We start from the raw sequence: 19,488 nt of genomic DNA, 5'->3' as shown, positions 1-19,488 counted from the left end.
TCAAATGTTGCTTACTTGAGTAACTTTAGCTGGAGTGTAAATGTGCCCATATTCAATAAAGAAAAGGGCCTAGCCAGTAATGTTAACCTTTGACAGACCCCAGGATGCACTCAGTAAAGGAACAGCGCAAAGTGGATTTCTTAATAATGATGTATGTGCTCGAGTTTCTTGGCTTTGGGAATAAGTTTGTAATCTTTGGTGTGTTTGTTTGCTTTTTAAATTGGAATATAGAAACAACACTGATGCAACCTTCATAGCTGTTTCCAGTATATAATTGCTTCACTGGGATCACTGACAAATATTGATATGTGAATTTGAACAATTTATAGAAATACTGTTACCCTGGACTGTTAATATCTCAAATCAGACGCATGCACAGTTATTGTAGGTTTGTAGGTACTAAACTAGTCATCTGGGCATGCTGCTGATTTATTTAAACAGTATAAACACTCGTAAATGAATTCCTCACACTTTGCTGCATATAGCCACATGCACGCCACTTGAGCAAGTGGAGAAATCCAACGCTCCACAGACATGCCATATGGAGGGCCAAAAATGACACAAGTATAAATAAATACTGCCATGCCTAGCTGGAGCTACTAAACTATAATTGGACCGTCACTATTCATAGACAGGGTTAAGTAAACAGTCAATGACAAGAAAACTCAAAGATGCTGAGAAATTTGCCCTCTTGAGCTTTAAGGACAGATAATGAACTGCTCGTTCTGCTGCTTCTGGATTTCTACACTGTCTGTTTAGTGCATATAAATTCTCTGTCCCTCTGCGCTCTTCTTTTTTTAACATGTCTTTATTCTTGTCTTCTTGGTCCTCCTGCTTCCCAGGGTGCCCCTCTGCTCGAATGCCGCTGCTGTCACTGTCACACGTGTACTACCCACCGTCCTTCCTTCCTCCCGTTGCACTCTGTTAGCCCTGGAGTCCAGGTCCTTCTCTTTCCTTTCCTCTATTCAATCCTTAATCATGCATCTTCTGACACACAATTCCCTCTCCTCTTTATTTTTCTTGCATCTGAGTGCTTCGGTGCACCTCGCCTCCACGTTGTGTGGTTATTAGTATTTCAACCATGAACCTCATCCTTTTATTTTCCCATCTGTCATCTTCATCTTACATTTTAGTGTTAAAATGCAATTAGCTCTGTGGTTAAACCCATTCGGGGACGAGCGACTCATTGATGTGATTTACCGTCTTTATATGAAGACTGTTGGCTAAATTATGCCAGTGTGGGTTTAGCCCATTGCGTCAATAACATGATGGCTGAAGTTGTTTCTGCTCGATGGTTTTAAACTGTTTCTCAATTCTTGTGTCTTTTTAAGATATTTTCAACTGAAGGTGTCTTTCATAAGCAGGAAATTTCAGATTGCCAAACGCCTACATTGAGATTTTTTCCAAGCTAATTAAAAGTCAAATGTATTTCTAAGTAAATTACTCAGCGTAATGCATGTAGAATTATGTGTCTTTGCCGTTTGTGCTATGACAGTAGCCAATGGTGTAGAGCATGGTGCTTTTGAACTACTAATCAGCGTATGTTTTAACTCCCAGAGGGTCGTATTGTTGGTTTTACTGCCGCTGCTTATACAGGCTGAGGGTCTTTTCTGTCAGACATCATCCATGTTGTGGATTGAGCCCTGAGTGTCTGTGATTATAACATGATCACTGGACTGTACCTCTAATCCACATGCACGTGTGTGAGCTGAGGACTTGTCAGTGTGGCGCAATGGCCTCCACTGCCACACGTCTCACGCCCTCCTCTCGTCCCTCCTCCCTCCCTCCCTCGGCAGATCGACCCCCTGGAGATGGACCCAGACATGCAGTCCCTGGGCAGCACCACCTGGCTCTTGGACCAGCGGGACGCCAACAGGCGCCCTGTCAGCACCAAGTACGAGACCACCATATTCTGAGGCCGGACTCCCACAGCCGCCCCTCTGCACCCCCCTGTATTTTCCTCTGCCCCTGCATCCGGTTCTCTATTTATCTCTCACACTCACACATATATACATGTGAGCCCCGTGCCTTCTCACTGTGATGGTATAGCATCCCTCAGGGCTGCCTACTCCTGCACCCTCCTTTGCCCTGCCCAGCGACCCAAACCAACCTCCTACCTGCCATGACAAACACTCCTGCGGCTCCCCCATGCCTCCCCAACACCCCCTGGCAGCCTCCGTCGCCTGTTGCTGCTACAGCCAATGGCGGAGCTCTGGAACGGATGATCCTGGACTGATCTCATTTTACAGTGGCCCCGCTCTCTCAACCAAACTGCCTCTTCCTCCTCATCCTCCTCTTCCTGACAACTTGCATCTGCCTCCAAATCCCCGATAGCTCCCAGAGGTTGCATCTTTATTATTCTTCCTCTTTCAAGCCATTTTTTTTTTTAATTGATTCTCCACAGGCAAAACAGGCATGCTCATTTTTTCTCTTGCTCTGTCTAGACTTCACACTGGCTAAAGGCAAGTTGAAGTATTTCCAGAAGTCTTGAGTTTATATTATTTTAAAAATGGTTTTCTGTTAGACGTTTTGGGAAATATGTCTAGCAGAGAATTACGTGAGGATATTGACAACAGTCTCACAGGTGTATAGTTAATATAAAGCTGAAACAGAAATCACACAGGCTACATATACCAGTCTCAATAAGCACATTCACCAAAGCATTCTCCCACTGATTACTGACAAATTTCAGCTATTTAACAAATAGCTAAAGAAACGTTCTAATATTTTTAGACAGGTTAGATTATAAGTATACTGCACGTTTTAGTTTTCACACCAGCCTAGACACAGGCGACCCCTCCTCTCCCACCCTGGCAACTTCCAGTTACTAGGGGAAAAAAAGTGTAATGGTTGCTGAGGTTATTAGGGTCACTGTGAAATTGGTTGCTAAAGCCCATCGTGCAACTTTCCTTGCGATTGTTTTGGTTTCCAGCAGATTGCCACTGGTGCCCGTTGTTTACATGGAAGATGCCAACTCATCTGCAAACACTTGCTAATTATGCACAGAGTGACTATTTACTTTCAAAGTAAAAGTTGCTGTTGAAATGTGTTGCTTGCATGAAAAGAGCAATTTTTACTTTTGAAGGTGAACAGTCTCCAGTTTTAGTCTGAAGTGCACTTTCTAAGGTTTCACTACCACTCGGGAAGTAGCTGTGGCAAGTGTTTATAGACAAGTCACCCTCCTTGATGTAAAGTACAGGTGAACTTGCAGTCTTGACAACCAATGCAATCACAAGCAAGTTTTTGATGCAGCTCCATTTTAGCAACCAAGTTCACCCAGCAGCAGCCAGAAATCTCCGCAACTAGTCTGGGATTAAATATTTTCCACTAACGACCTGTGGTTGCCAGGGGGACCAGTCTCTAGGCCTGTGTGACTGAGGCCTAACTGAGATGTGTTTTTTTTCCAACCTAGCTTTTGTTTTTCCATTCAGTTTAAGTTAACTATAACAACCTCAGTCCGCATCCCAAATTTCAATAAGCCCTCACCAGTCTTTAACCAAGTTAAATGTTGACAAAATAAAAGTCACTACAGCAGCATCAGGAGATAAACTTGTTTATTTTCCCTATACAGTTGTTCAATTTACTTTCCCTCCCCATTCCTCCTCTAGTCACTCAGTTTCATTTTCTAAAGGCAGGTTAGCTAGTTATAAGATTGTATGCCAAACAGATTAAAGCATTTCTACTTAGTTTATCCCAAAAGTTGGTAAATGTCTGTGTTATAGCAACCAAAACAAAAAACACAACCAAAAAAAGAATGGCTTAAATAAATTCATACAATAAAAATAAAATAAAAGCAAAAACTACTGAAAAGAAAGTTACATTTTCAGTTCAGTATCTGTTCTTGTGGCAGCTGAGCTTAATTAAGCAGGTGCTCTGCTACCTGTAAATCCAGTCAGCTCCATATTAAATGTACAGTTGTGTCCCCTTGCATAATTCCCAGCAAGCATATTCTCCAAAATGTTAACTTTTTCTTTATTGTGTCTTTTTGGTATCACACAGATAGATTTCAAGTCTGTAGCTTATATTTAGGTTTTGTTTTTTTTTATTATTATTAACATATCTTTTTCATTTACACAATTGTTTGGTTGTTTTGCCTCTCGACAGTTATAATTTTTTTTCTTTCTCCATCTGTAGCCTGTCCTGTCTTACCAGGCATCTACCACTGTGAAGCACTATGAGGAGGCTGCTTTGATAGCATGGGATGCAAGATGGACAATTAATCAATGAAAGACAAAACAGCAACATGCAGCAAACAACTTGTGTTTTCTTTTTGTTGTTGTTGGGGTTTTTTCTACGCATTTGTACAATACTCATAGAAAGACCACAAGGAATCGGTCACGAATCTAATCACTGATGTCTGGACTCAAAACGGACCAAAAACTGAGACCTCGTAAACTCACACAAATACACACATACACACCCAGAAGGACAATATCAAGGACAACAGCCTTACTTCATTACGGTTATCTATAATCAACTAAAAATCCCCTGACCTGCCCGAACACCACCACCCAACAACTGCACGCCTCCACCCTGCTTCTAAAAGACTTTAAAGGCAAAAAAAGAAAAGAAAAAAAAGGCAACACTTCTTATTTTCTGCTGTATTTAAACTGACTGTGACTAGCTGGGATGACGTTGATGCAGAGATGGTACAGTTTTTGTCAGGATGAGTCTTTGCTCTGGCCTTGTACTGCCCAGTGCCTCTCAGCAGTCGTGGTAGCACTGAGAGCCTGAAAATCACAGCTTCTTCTTATTGTCAGTTTAAACAAAGAAAAAAAAATGAAAAGAAACACTGTGTTTAAAAACATGGCACTATCCCTTTTAAGACCTTGTTTTCTTTTTTTCTTATGGTGCAAATTTGACATTAGTGGATTTTTGTGATACTTTTTGATAGACGGGGCATAACTGAAATGTGGGTTGGGGGGAATGATTACGAAGGGATTGTAAAGAATCCCAACATTACTACCAGAGGCAAAAAAATAAAAATAAACAAAACGTAAGCAACGTTAAAAAAAAAATATTGGGTGTATTAATGAGCCTCTAGCACAATCTGATGCACATTTCCCGTCATAGCATCTTATTATCATGATTACTTGAGTAGGTATCCATGCTGTTTCACTCCACTTTAGAATTAGGTACAGTACATGCAACGTGTGTTACTTTGAGGGGGTGAAAAGATTTTATTCCACTACATTAAAAGAGCCAAATCTAAATGTAGCTCTGGTGTCGTGTTACTGCGAGTGGATTTGTAATGCTGAGAGCGTGGTACCATTTTTTTTTTTTCTTAAAAGATTTTCCTCCTGCACTGTGACTGAAAAAAAAAAAGGTCGTCGTGAAGTCGACACATATCTGTGGGTTCTCCCCTGTGTGCACTACCTGCTGTGCGTGCTGTATGCCTTGTTTCTGTCTGTCCTCATGGGAGTTTGGACTCTTACATCACCGGCCACTGTCCTTGTTTTTTGTGTGCTGCGGGAGAAGTGAAGGATTGAGCTCGTTGAGGCTGACTGATTTAATTTTTTTTATTACGGTGTAACCGGCCTGCGTGCGGTACCGTGGCTGTGTCATTGCCACTCTGTTTCTGACTGTTAACTGTTAGCTTCCACTGACGATTGCATGTTGGCAGTGTGTTTGTGTTTTCGTACCCTTTGATGCACTTGGCCTGAGCAGTCTCTCTGTATGTACCGTAGCAGTGTCTCGTCTCCTCTCACTCACCTGCCATTCGCTTTTTACGTTCCCTCTCCCCGTCACACGCCAACTCAGCGCTTCACCCTCATTTCGTTTTGCCATCGTCGTCCAACATTTTGTCACGTATGTTCTCCCATTCTGTGTGTCACCGAAACAACCTGCTCTATTATGGATGCACAATATGAAAGCATTACACTTAAATGAGCAGCAAGCTATTTAAAGCAAGTTTTGGTGGCATGATATCGCTGTGCATGTAACCGCTCTTTTTAACATTGGTGTTTTCCTTGTGTAGCTCGCCCCAGCGTTCAAGTTTCCGGATACCAAGCTGTGAGTTGAAGGGGAGCAGCCGATGCGAGTGTGTTTGTGTGTGTTGAGTTATAGCGGGCAGAGCAGTGTGAAAGAGCTAGAGAGAAACTGAGAGGTAAGCCTTATGCAATGTGCAGGGCCAAACCAGCGCTTACTCTGACATTTAGATCTCACTCCGTATATCCCCTGCTCCTCCACTGCCCCTGAGATGAATCCCAACACAGACTAAAAGGTAAACCGGTAGTCCCACATCACTGGCTAAACAGGACCTGTGTATCACTCCTGTCTTGAGAAAGGTCACTCAGAAAGGTCAAGTCTATTTCCTGGCCTCCGTGTGACTTTCTGATCTTGTTATGTAGGTACTGTAATGTTTAGAGCACTGTAGACCATTAATGATATAGACCATTAATGAGCATTTCTATTGATTCAGGTCTATTGAAAATGTGGGAATTATTATTAAAGGGTAACAAAATGTAGAGGAAAAGAAAAAAAACTGTACCAGCATACAATGCTTTGCCCATGTTTCTGGACAGAGTATGGTTTGTCAATGAAAATGTGATACTGTTTCAAATTTCAAAGCAATATTATATTAATGACATTAAATAATACAAAGACTAAAGAATCCCTCTCACGTCTGTTGTCAGCATTGATTTCTTTTATATGGCTGAGTAGTTAAAAGCAGAAACATTACACCAGCTGATTAAAATTTAAAGTGACAAATACAACAAACATGGTAATTAATGTACAATTATACTTTCACTCTTTCTGCTGCCAAAGAGATTAGTGGGTGGTGCAACTTTTTATTCTAAACAAACGATTAGCCCCCAGTCTCTGTTTCTCTCATGTCTCCAACTGCATTCAAGTCAGAGCCAAGCATCCAGGTGCCTGGTGAAAACACACACATCAGTATTCAACACAGTAAACGTAGCATTTGCACAACATGAAGAAACATTTTTCTGTCAGGTATATGTTTATCAGTTCTGTTGGGACGTATAGCAAAGTCAAAGTTAAATGAGAATTACCTGTCCTTTTTTTGCATGTTTTTGCTAACCGTATGAATACAATTCTTCAAAACTGGCATTGTTTTAGAAATGTTTTATTTTAGCTACATTCCAGCTATGGGTATAAATTTAATTTAAATAGAAAATGAAAAGCTGACTCTTTAAAATGCATATTGGGTCATTCTGCATAGCTCTCAAACCTAACAGCTCAGTCACACTACAGTAAAAGCAGGAAAAAAAAATTGCCCATTGCTTTGTGTTTGAATCCATTCGTTTAGTCAGTTTTTGCAACTGGAGACTGATTGACTATAGTTGTGGCGACCAAGTGGTCAACCAGAGGTTGAGCGAGCATCACCCTAAACCTCTGGACAAGCACACTGGACTGCAAGACGACTGCATTGGTCACCGTTAATCCCCAGAAAGTCAAATAATTGCCATTTAATTTATAAAGCGAGACAGACTGGCAAACAATCTGAGTTAGTCTACTCCGATGAGTACAACCTTCCTGCTGTCCTGCAGCAACTATGTGAGTATTTGAGGAGGAATTTCAAATCTTTGAGGAGCTTGCTGGGCCCCACTGAATATAAGTTAATGTCGGTTTCTGTTTAATGAGAATTCCTGAAGCATTTGAGATTTTCACTCATTTATCACATTTAATTGCTGTATTTTCACAAACCCAATGTAAGTGCCAACTTGACTCCATTCAGCCACAAACTGATAGCAGACTGGCTGTGCTGCTTTAGCGCTTTTTTGAAGCACCACAGTCATTTTGAAAATACCTGACTGCAGACGTACTCGCTGTCTTTAAAGTAACCATTTTAAAGGCAGTAAGATTCCAACGTGATGCAATAATTTTGGTCGTGCCATGGTCTCCTACCGCTGCTTTACCTAGTGTGACTGTAGCATGAAGTATTAGAAAACAACAAAGCAACACTGGCAAAAGTTAATATAAACTTTATCTTTACTGAAATTGATTGACTGAATATAAAAGGTGGATGTAGATAGGGGCGGATTGATCTGATATTTGGATCTGCTACCAATGGATCATTCTGTTCAATTTAAATCTATATTTTACTGAATTAATTTCATTTCTGTGTTTCATGAGTCAAAAGCAAGGAAGCTAACATGGAGGAAGCTAAAAGCAAAGAAATAGGAGTTTATTTATGACTTATAAGTTAACTTATTTGCTGAAAAGCTCAGACTCTGATGCTTTCTCTGTCAGCTTCTCTCTCTTGTTTGCTCACTCTCGCTGGTCCTCACTCTTGTTATGCTCAGTGTAACACTTGTTAAAAAGCTTTTATTGCATTGCTACAGTAACATACAGTAACATGTTGTCAACTCCATGTGGTATTATTTCATCTCATGTTTCTGTTATTGGCTTTACCCCACGCATGCATAAAAGGTGTGCTCACAGCGACAGCAGGTAAAGGAGAAGTTCAATTGAATTTCATTTATATAGCGCCAAATCACAGCAGTAGTAGCCTCGAGGCACTTTGAGAAGTGTCACTGTAAAGGACGACAGTATGCAGTGGTCACTCGCAGAGCTAAAATAAGACGAATTTGAATAAATTAGACGGATAACATTTTATTTATGAAAAGTATGTTTGAAAGTATAATAAGTCTTTTCTTAAAAAACAAATACAATTTACCAGGTATCGTATCATCACAATTGGGTGCATCACTAAGGTAGCGACCAATGAAATCACCAACTGTCTGCTCTGCATTTATAATTATTATTTATTGTATGAGCGGAGAAAAAACTGCATAGTTGTGACCAAATTTGTTTTTGTACCAAGCTTGTGGATTAAACATGAGAGTCAATGGAGACACAAGTGGTCACTAAAGGAACTGCAGTTTTTCCTCACTTGTACACTGTCTGACTTTTTTGGCTGCTTCCAGAATTGGCCCCTGCTGGCCATTATAAAGAATCTAGGTTTAAGGTGTTTATGCACTGGTTTTACTTTATAGACCCCAAGGCTATGTCCATCTTTTTTATACAGTTTGTTAATGGGTTACAAAAATAGTGCCAGAAGCAAATAAAAGGGCACAAATTGGTTTCTGAATACTTCCTTTGCTTGTTGGCAGTCAGCTATAGCACAGTCACTCCAAACATTTGAAAAGTTAGCGTGTACATACATTTAAAACAGGACTCTTGTAAGCTTCACTACAATAACATGTAATGGGGGAAATATACTAAAAACCGTATTAGTATTTTTTAAAAAGAAAAAAAAAAATACCGATTTTAAAATAAGACCCCTTTAGGATTTAACTTATCCCATTGTATGTGCATCCTGTAACAGTTTTTTTCTGAAATATTGCTTAAAATGTAACAAGGTGAACAATAATTTCTTTCAAGCTCACGTGTTTTCATGTCTTTGAATGGCTGGTGGAAAAAATATATCACTTTGGTATTTGTTTAGTAGCACATACCCCCTCCAATGTCAACGACTGAAAGAAACACAAGTATATTTTTGATTCAACAAGAAAAAAATAATAATAATAAAAATATTGAAAAGGTGCATGCTGTCTTTGGTAAGTTACTCATAAACATTTTTCAACATGAAGAGCTACATATTAAAGCTTAAGTATTATTTACATACTCATCATATGTTCTTTGGTGCTCTGATTTCTCAAATCATTCACATTCAGCATCTTAAAATGGCTAAATATAATAATTATAGCTTTCACCTGGGTCAGAATTACTAAAATTTCTTTCACGTGTTTGGTTTTTTAAGGCAGTAAATATGTATAAGGCAACACAGGATTTTGGTTCTGTGCCTTTGTTTCTTTAAATTGCCTAAGAATGTAGCTACAAACTGAAAGGGTCAGCCTCAGTTTAGCGCGAGTCCTCCCCAGCCTCGGCCCCTACTGGCTGGAACAGCAGTTTCCTGAGGATGGGTGCATAGAAGGGACCAAAAACTGTTTGGTTGAAGTGGACGATTCGCCCAAAGGCCGTCCCCAGCTCAACTAGCTCAGCACTCAGCAGCCCGAGGGGAGCAGGCAGCTCTGGACTCCTTTTAGCAGGGCCGCCCCGCAGCGTGTCCTGGAGGAAACCCTGTACCCTTTCTCCTGTTTGATGGAGAGAAGGAGGGAGAGAAGTCAGCTCTGCGGCAGCACACATCCAAGTTTAAACAGAGACTATCTAAACTCAGCAGCATTAAAGTGCAGGAACATGTACTTATCTATCTTAATGAAAATATTTTTCCAGGACCGCTTTTTTTGAACCACTCTGTTTGGCCAAGTTATCCTAAATTTTAATGAAGTAAGAACTTAACCAAAAACCTGATGCCTTCTAAATGTCTTTGAGGACACACTGGACATCATGCCAACATATGCCAAGTTTTCAGCTAATAGCTCTTTGGAATCATCTTGTTGTTTATAGATTCAACTGAAGACATGGGAACAGGCTGCTAATAACAGTGTGACAAACACTGGTTTGTCCCTTAAGTGCTTATTTGAAGGACTCAAGTCAGGTTCAAGTGGTTTAACAAACAAAAAATATTCCTGTGAAAATGGTCAGGTACAAGGAGTGGACTGAAAATGAGTGGAAAAAGCAGCAAATAGTCAAAGCACACGTTCAAAAGACCTTCAGAAAGCGTGGAGAACCATTGCTCAAGACCTCTACAATAAAGTCTGGCTTTTTGGAAGCAATATATAAAGAAATACAGAGTAGATGCTCATCTGTATTATAAATATTATAATCTTATAATATATAAAATACAAGATAATATTGCTTTTTAAAAAGAAGGAAAAAACATATGCAAATATAGTAGTTTTTATAATAAATACTTTGAGGATTTATTTTTCAAGGAACATGATCTGCTTCAACATCCTGGTATCACCATGGTCTTTCTTGTGACATTTTACACAAATAAAAAAGATCAAATTAACTGATTAGTTTAATCTGTCCATTGAAAATTGTGATTCTCCAAACATGAGTTTTTGCTACGTAAAATATACTTCTTTTAAAAATGTTTTTCCAGTAGTCTTAAATGGCCATTTTTTCCACTCACACCTTACAAAACGTAAACAGCTGAAATTATATAGTAATACACACCGATTTAAGTCCAATATGTGGATATATTTCATTTCCCCCATCCTGTCTTACCTATAAGCATGCAGACTGGGTTGTTGTGTTTCCACAGCTCAGATATTTGTCCCTTCAGCAGATCCTGGCTCTCCTGCGGCAGTGCTGCACCTCCCTGAGTAGCCAGCGCTTCAGACATCTGCTGCAATACTATCTCCCCAATGCCCAACAAGGCCCCCTTCAGGTCAGCTTCCCTGTAGCACCAGAAACCAACATCAGACCAACCATCAGCATTCTTCATCAGACATATATTGTCTCACAGGCCTACGCATCTATGTACAGGAACTGATGGAAGTAATAAAGGAGTTCTCCAAGAGCAGGATTTGATTAAAGTTCCTCTCCTGCCCATTGATTAAACTCCTACAAGCTCATCTTTGTTTTTCACAATTACACATTTGTTTCCATGAGTGCACTCCTTAAAATGGCTTCGATATAATTCTACACCCTTGCCTCTTTTTAGTAGATGCGTATTTATGAAAATGCAAATTAGTGTCGTCTTCTGTCTCCTCTCACCTCTTCTGCTGCTTGCCTCCTGCTGAGGCATATCTGCTTTGCTCTGACAGTTAACACTGAAAGACTACTTTCTGCTATGCAATGATAAAACTAACGTAGGAGTAATTGAGCCACAGATGTTTGACATGGAAATAGATTTTGAAGAGCAAATGCCAGATTGTCTGGAAATCATTTTTTCAGAACAGCTTCTACAGTGTTAGAAATTACAAAGTGGAACTATTATCCTCATTTAGGCTCCATCATTTTAAAGTTGGGGAAGTTCAAAATATTCCTTACTCCACTTCTACTACTTCTACTGTCTCAAACAAACAGTGTTAGCTCCTCTATCTCTAAGACCACGCTCCCTTTTAAGCCACCTTTCTTCTGACTGGCTGTCGCTGTCAAACAGACTGTTTGAACACCAGGTAGGTGGGGCTTCTGTGCTCACAGGCTGCGCTGTGACCATATTACCGATACCTGCTCTTATTGACAAAATTTAGAGTTTTAAAAAAACAACAAAACAAACCAATGTCTGGCAAAATTGGAGAACTTGCCAAATATCAAACATTGTTTGTATTTTTTCAAGAAAACATCACAAAAGAATTCAAACATTTTTTCAAATCTATGAAATTGATTTGAGGTCGTCTTCAGCCATGGCAGAGATATGCGGTCTAGGACTGCTCTATTTTGAAACTCTGGTCACGTTTAATATTAGCATCCACCATGGTAACAGTATATGCATAAAACAGATCCAGTTCATAGAGTTCATAGATAATCTGAACATTCAGGCTTGATTATAGCTGATAATTCCTCACTAATGTTAGATAAACCTCGTACCCCTAAACAGCTCTAACAAGTTAGCCTCATCTCGCATGTTGATTGGTTCAGTTTTTGAAGTTTGTCAACTATGAATCCAGGCCAAGTTTGAGATATTCATTGTTACAACACACCAAAGCAGAAATGTTCAACAATGGCAATGGCTTCTAATTTTGCTCAGGATTTCTCTTCTGGCATTTAAATAATGATCGCATGAACATATTACGGAGGGTTAAAAAACAGCCGAGGTCTTTAAATACTGCCACATTGTAACAAAGGCGAGTAAGGCAGAAACAGCCTGTGCTGCCTTTTATTGCAGCTCGGACCAGAGTGCAAGCAGACCTCGAACATTACAAGCTGCTGTTCCACATTTATCCGCTAATCATGACACGCCCTCTCTTGAACAGAAAGAATGAGGTTAGCTGGATCTGTTCTGACAAGCTAGTTGCCTCATGTCACCTCCATTGGTTTCTTTCTCATACAATACCTGTTCCCTGTGACAGCCAGTACATGCATCACCACATCCTCCTCTTACCTTGTGTGACTGCCCTCCAGCAGGGCAGTGATGGACTGCCTGAGTTTACCTACAAACCCCTGCAGGGAGAAAACCACGCAGCCGCACTGAGCGTTAGTCAAGAGCAGCACCGACGCCTCCAGGACCAACATCTGGAGCCGCTGACCAAGAGCATCCAGGCGGGCCCGATCCATCAGGATGGTCTGTGTGTGGAAGGCAGATTGGGGTCACAAGGGGACAATGTTTTCAGCATAAATATGAAATCAATACCTCAATAAGGAGTCTAATGGCTATAACCCTAAATAAGATTGCGAAGCCACAGATAATTGATGAATTTCCAGGGGTCATAGAGTATATAAATGCAAACTGTCATGATTCATCAATTATATTAATGCAGCGTCTAAAATCAGTTCACATGCTTTTAACCAGTGAAGAGGAATGGGTAGGCAAACTGAACATTCCCTCATAATCAATAAAATATCACCGGGTCCGATGAAAAGCATGGGCGTGATGTAATTTTTCAGACGGCAGCTGACCTCAGGATATTTCTGGTCCTGTGGGTCCCAGTGGAGAAGACGTATGTAGGCCCGGTTGAGGACAGCGGTGGGGCTGAAAGGACTGCGGCTGTCAGGACCGGGAGAATCAGACTGTGGCTCACACGGCGACACCACCTCAGACGCTGCTGCCTGAAGCCAAGCAGTGGTATTGTCCAAAGAATCTGAAGAGAAGTGACAAATTATAAAATGATTAAGAATATACTAAAAAACTGAAACTACACAGATGAGACCGACTAAGTGAATCATGGCTACTGAGCGAGACAGAGCCATAGACTGTTCATTAAAGATGGATGTAGCCATGGTTATGTCACTGTGGTTTGTCAAGCCTCGAGCTGAGCGTTTTCACCATCCCCATTTTAGACTTTGTGACGATTGAGGCAGAGATCGACAGAGAAACTGAGCACTAACTCCATGCAACTTAAAGCATCCCCTGCTTTATCATCAATTTTTAAACTAATGAGACCATCATTTAAAAAAAATAAACATGCTCTCTTCAGTAGAAACTAGAAACTCATGTAGGGATTAGCTGTGAATTCATACTTGAGTTATTTTGCTAAAACTGCGTTTAACTTGTGTTTGCACTTATTATTTACATATTTAAATATGCACCTTTAAAGCACAATAATTTGTTAAATTTACCTCTGTGGTTTTCCCCACACCTACCTTAGTCTAAGACTGTGGTGCTGTTAAAAAGTAAATCATCTCCATCCCACTTTGTCTTTTTATGAAGAGTAATCTATCAGCATATATTGACCTTTTATGTTACATTTGCAATTGACCTGGGACTATAACCTTGGAGTTAAGTCTGTGGAACTGGTGTCGGATGTGGTGGAGGAGCTGGACCCAGTAAAAGGTGGTTTCTGGTTAGAGACGGCTGGTGAAAACCTGATTGCTGTGATGACTCTAGAACAGGGGTGTCCCAACACCAGGCCTCGGGGACCAGTGTCCTGCAGGTTTTAGATGTGTCATTGTTCCAACACATCTGATTTAAATGGCTAAATTACCTCCTTGACATGTCTTGAAGTTCTCCAGAGGGCTGGTAATGAACTAATAATTTGATTCAGGCGTGCTGACCCAGGTTGATATCTAAAACCTGCAGGACACCGGCCCTTGAGGCCTGGAGTTGGACACCCCTGCTCTAGAACATTTGATAAGAGTGTTGTACCTATGCATATAATATAAGGCTGGACTGCTAACTTATAAATAAACTAATGTCCATAACTGATTCTCTGGGTTTTGTACTCCTTGGCTACCATCGCTCTTTTTTTTTCTTTTGCTGCTCTTAAAAAGGACCCGTCTTGTCTTCTCCTTTTCCTCGACATGTCACTCGATGACACTGGGAATACGCTCCAGCCATCCCAACAAAGGCTTCACATGGGATTGCACCAGGTGTCTCTCCCAGGTGATAAAACTCTTTTGCTTAACTCATGATCTTGCTTACTATTTAGACTTTTCTGTCTTTAAACTACTCACCAGAGTAGTGAGAAAAAAATTGTTTGGATGTGAGACTGTGTGGTTCTCTTTGTCAGCCTTTTGTAAAGGCTGACTCTGACCATATGACAGCTGGGATAGGCTGCAACTCCCCCCATGACCCTAAGTTGGATGAGCGATTAACAAAATAAATGGATGGATGCTAACATGGCTTTTTCAGCACCAGTGACTGTCACGCTGCCAGTTACTCTGATTAGCCAGCGCTACAGAAGCACAGTACATGAGCCAAAAACTCAGTTCAGGGATTGGCTGTCCCACTCCTTACCCAATATATGAGAAGCAGAAAAATGGCAGGATGGTACTTTAGAAAGACAAGGGTCAAAAGAGGTTTAATTGAAAACTGAAATATCTAGCGACCATAAATGTAGCACTCACAAAGTCACCTTTATCATCTATCACTCATTGCACCAGTGAAGTTGAAGATTGAAGAGTGCTGGAAATGAAATCCCTTCTCACCTGGCTGCTTGTCCAGGATCTGCTGGAATTTCGCCCGCTCGTACTGTATGGCCTGCTGCATGAGATGAGGCCTCAGGCTTTGAATGGTGAAGTTAACCATGTCGGTCTTCATGAGACCCAAGACACGGAAGATCTCCCTGGGAGGAATAATGTTTGAGTAAAACCTTTTTTGACATTCTTGGAAATAAGGTAACCTCAACCACTAGGGGGCAGAATTTTAATACACGTTTGGAGATGTTTTAAACATTGGCTACTTTAGCTCTACATGCATTTTCTCAAGAAATAGCAGGTCATCACTAGAGCAAAGGACTTGCCCAGTTAAATAAAGGTTACACAACTCACAGCATCATCATGTGGCGCAAAGTGGTATTACATGATAGTACAGCTTGGCCAAAGTTCAATTTTAGTTAATATCTCTTCAGCACAATATATAGATGCTTTGGATATAAATTAATATATTTGCATCTTTATATTGTTTAAATAGATTTTGTTAATTCTGGTGGGATTTATACTATTTTTAAAACAAGAATTTACAAGCATATTTAAATATTTGCACATACTGAGGATTATTTTTAGTTATAATTGGACATTATGAGAGGTATTCCTGCAGAACAGAGCATCCAAACTCACACCAACTGAAAAAAAGTTTGGATTTATCTTATATTGGCACTGCATTACTAAGCAGAAAACTGATCAGTGAATGTATATTAATTCGGTTTTACGTTACATTTCATGGTAATAATGTCTGCAAGTGATGTCATTACAGGAATACAACTTGCTGCATGCTGGATTTAATACATGGCCACAGCCTGCCACTGATTCCATGTCAGACACGAGTTTATTCGGTGCAGGTGTTGTTAACCTGCTTCTTACCTCAGGAGCTCCACAGGTTCCTTGAGATCCCGCAGTGTTCTGACTTCTGGGTCGCGCACCGGAGCACATAAAGATGCCATGGTGTTGATAACAAATTCCGCCAGTCGGTGGAGGTCCAGAGCCCCGTGGTCGACCTCCTGCCTGATCAGATCCATATCCAGCACCTCGTCAAGCTGAGACCTCAGTCTGACGTGAGCAGGCAAGAGCAGGGACTGAAGCATCTAATGTGAAGAAAAATGCCTATTTTCACTAACATGTTATGTTTTGTTTGGAAATATTCTGTTTATCCAGTTCTTTTAATATAATCCACTGCAAACAGTCACTTGGAACTGTTTCTATTTAATAAAGATTTAGCTACTACAAAGTTTACAATCCCTGGGCAGATAAACACAATCTTAAACAAGCTATAAAATACAAGCACACATCTAAGATAAAAGTAGAGTAGTATATGGGTTTGATTAAAGATGACATGGCCAGTTTCTTTCTATTTTTTTCATTTCTTCTCCTTTTTTTGGAATCAAAAGAGAAGATATGAAAATCTACATATGTGCTCAAGGGATCTTATTCCATTTCTTATTTAAATTTACAGGAAATAGAAGATTGTGCAAAGACAGAGCTTCTCTAAGTAAATGTACACTCTCAAAGCAGCCAAACCTGAACCTCTCATCTGTTTTAAAAAAAAGTTGTGCAAACCTTGTGGAGGCGCAGTAGTGTGACTATATTAAAGATAAACATCTGGGTATATATGTTGGGGTTCCCAGAAGCTACAAATACACTTTGCAGTGACCTAATGTTTCATCTCAAAAGATGCAATGTTGTTTTTTCAGTATGATCAAAGAAATAAGCTGGATAATCACTTCCCTTGTACTGTATATTTTCAACCACCAACATTTTCATTCAATGTAAGGCACAAAGATTTCAATTTTTAAACTCTGAAACAAGCAGCTGTTCAGCTTCTTTCTTGTGTGAAAAGGACTGGGACATCTGCCCACAACAGGATTTCTACACATCAAAGTGATGTACAAACTCAAATAAACTCAAAGGACTGCCACACGGTTGCCAAACCCAATCTGTTGTAATATCATTGTGACATGTATTTCTCTGATTTTTCTGTTTTATGTCACTTTAAAAATGACTTTTTAATTGTTACAAAAAAACCCTAAAAGATCTAAAATGTAAGATTCTTTTTTGTCTTCACATTTCTTTTAAACCTGAATATTTTTGACAGCGTCATAACAAATACATTGTGAATTAAAGTAATGCTTTATTGATCAGATAGCGCTAATTCCTCCTTTTATAAGGTTGGTGATCATGTTTGTGCTTTCCTTTTGACCCTTACAATGCCAGATACTCACAGTTTTGACTTCCTGCAGCAGAAGCACAGCGTGGCTGTAGTTTGGAGGATCGCTGTTCAGCTGCTCCTGAAGACTGTCCCAAAAGGCCCGGTGAACGATTTCTGTCACTCTACCCTCCAGGCTGCAGACAAGCAGTTTAAAAGAACAGCTCAAGGGTAAAAACACTCATTAATATAGGAACTAAGAATAACCAAGGTCACTGTAGATGTGTTTTCTTGCCTGTCTGTAGAAGGATTTCGGGGTTTGAAGCAGAAGTCTCTGTTCACCACTATCTCATGTGCAAGACTCAGGTTGGAAACGCAATTTTCCAGCTCCATTAGACTGGATAATGAGGCTGTGGGTGGGCTCCCTGACACCACAGACAGGACACACACACCCACAGATAATTAAAACTGCCACGGTGGTAATATTTCAATTACTAATGGCCCCTGAATGTGCCTGAAAACAATAACTGCTGTAATAACTGCCACGTACCTGTTGGAGAGTCAAGTTTTTCCAGACAGGGAAGGTCAGCAGGGGAATCATCAGTGGCCCCCTCTCTCTGATTTGGCATTTCAGAAGCAGTCTAGACATTTAGATCGCTCGTTAACGTGGTACAAATAGTCACTTTTGTCAGGTTTTAACTACGCCTCCACTCAAAATGGTCATGGTTGAGACTGTTCGTCAATTGATTAACAATCAAGCAACAGTTTTAGTAATATTTTAATGAGAAACAGCACAGCTAGAGTTTCAAAGATTTGCCCCCTGGTTTGGGGACTAGTGATCAAAAAGAACATAAAGTGTGACTACTTCTAGGAAATTATAAGGGGTTTTCACCTTTTTCTATAAATGTACAATAGTCCTGTATCTATATTCAACTCTATCTATATAAACACACATTTTCTATATTTATATATACACACATACATATGTACACACACACACACACACTATAGCAACTATTGATATAAATATGTTTATTGATATAAACATAAATATTTAGGTTAAACATTATTTATTAGGGAAAAAAGAAAACTAATGAAGTTGGGTACAAGGGTAAAATTGGGTACACCTACACTCCACACACAGAAAATGTACTATTACATGTGTACATTAAAGTATTAACAAAAAATTACATAAAATAAAATGAGTAAAAACGTATTTATTAAAGTCAAAAATAAGACTACACAGAAATGAAAATATGACACCTTTCTAAAGGCGAACTTACCTGTTGCTGTTATTTAAAGAATATAGTATAGGTTTTAGAGGTGAGTAGTATGTTAGAAACGTTACAGTGTTTCTTTCCGCAGTTTAAAAACCTCCAGTTCAAAACATCGTTTCAAACTTGGACTAAACTATTTTCACCAATAAGGGGGGGATGGTTAAACAATGATAGACGCTCTTCCTGTTTCACAGGAAAGTCTATCCTGTATGCGTGACTGTGTTCACATAGAAAAATGCAGCTATAAACATAATAAACCACTGAACTAAATTATTTTCTACCTTGAAAAAGGCAAGACATTAAAAAAGCCGCTACTTCTTTTGGTTTGGTCCGTTCTCAAATCAAATCAGTGGGCGTGTCTGTGCTGCAGTTTTCTGTACTGTACGCTGCTCGTCTCTGCGTTTGAAACAAAACTCGAGCTACCTGTTTCTTCATTATAGTTCGGTGGAAACAAAAAGGAAACCGCCCGTCAGCCATTGTACGAAACGTTATGAGAGCTCAACACCTGGAAACATCTTTGTTCCAATTTCGAGAAAGAGCAGGTACACAGCTTAGGAACGTGAACCGTCAACCAGTGCGTTATACCGAACCACTCAAATACTGCACCAGTACTTTTAAAAGGCCTGTTCTACAATTACTAATTTGTTTGTGTAT

The 19,488-nt window shown here is 39.9% G+C and overlaps 2 protein-coding genes across 4 annotated transcripts in view; one reads left to right on the top strand and one right to left on the bottom strand.

The window, feature by feature from the left end:
• The window catches only part of anks1ab (ankyrin repeat and sterile alpha motif domain containing 1Ab), a 54,453-nt gene extending 44,751 nt beyond the window's left edge, over positions 1-9,702 (top strand). For 2 of the 3 annotated variants that reach the window (XM_006782866.3, XM_006782867.3), the window contains one exon: positions 843-1,415. In XM_006782866.3, coding sequence (XP_006782929.2) covers positions 843-1,085 — 243 coding nt within the window. In that variant the 3' untranslated portion in view covers positions 1,086-1,415. Of the gene's footprint in view, positions 1-842; positions 1,416-1,796; positions 1,895-4,134 lie in introns of those variants that run through there. The other variant, XM_087840953.1, reaches the window with a different exon arrangement.
• LOC102795913 (T-complex protein 11-like protein 1) lies at positions 6,638-18,948 on the bottom strand. The gene is made up of 10 exons (XM_035904603.2): positions 18,841-18,948; positions 18,108-18,198; positions 17,853-17,982; positions 17,634-17,754; positions 16,279-16,499; positions 15,406-15,542; positions 13,438-13,619; positions 12,923-13,104; positions 11,101-11,273; positions 6,638-10,061 (listed from the first exon to the last, which is right to left on the bottom strand). Exons 2-10 carry the CDS (start codon positions 18,184-18,186, stop codon positions 9,829-9,831), a joined length of 1,458 nt encoding a protein of 485 aa, XP_035760496.2. The 5' UTR covers positions 18,187-18,198; positions 18,841-18,948; the 3' UTR covers positions 6,638-9,828.
• Positions 18,949-19,488: the final 540 nt, after the last annotated feature.

Source organism: Neolamprologus brichardi, chromosome 5, assembly GCF_056152115.1.
Source record: "Neolamprologus brichardi isolate AB-2024 chromosome 5, ASM5615211v1, whole genome shotgun sequence".
Lineage (NCBI taxonomy): Eukaryota > Metazoa > Chordata > Actinopteri > Cichliformes > Cichlidae > Neolamprologus > Neolamprologus brichardi.
Note: the sequence above shows the minus strand (reverse complement) of the source record. Positions and strands in the feature narration are given on the sequence as shown.

Bases quoted from the DNA above. Each gene is read 5' to 3' on its own strand.
- LOC102795913 (XM_035904603.2), bottom strand. From the start codon at position 18,186: ATGCCAAATCAGAGAGAGGGGGCCACTGATGATTCCCCTGCTGACCTT. The intron at 17,755-17,852 runs GCAAGAAAACAC...GCTTGTCTGCAG, and splicing joins CGAAATCCTTCTACAGACAG to CCTGGAGGGTAGAGTGACAG. The intron at 13,620-15,405 runs GTGAGAAGGGAT...ACTTCTCTTCAG, and splicing joins GATCCTGGACAAGCAGCCAG to ATTCTTTGGACAATACCACT.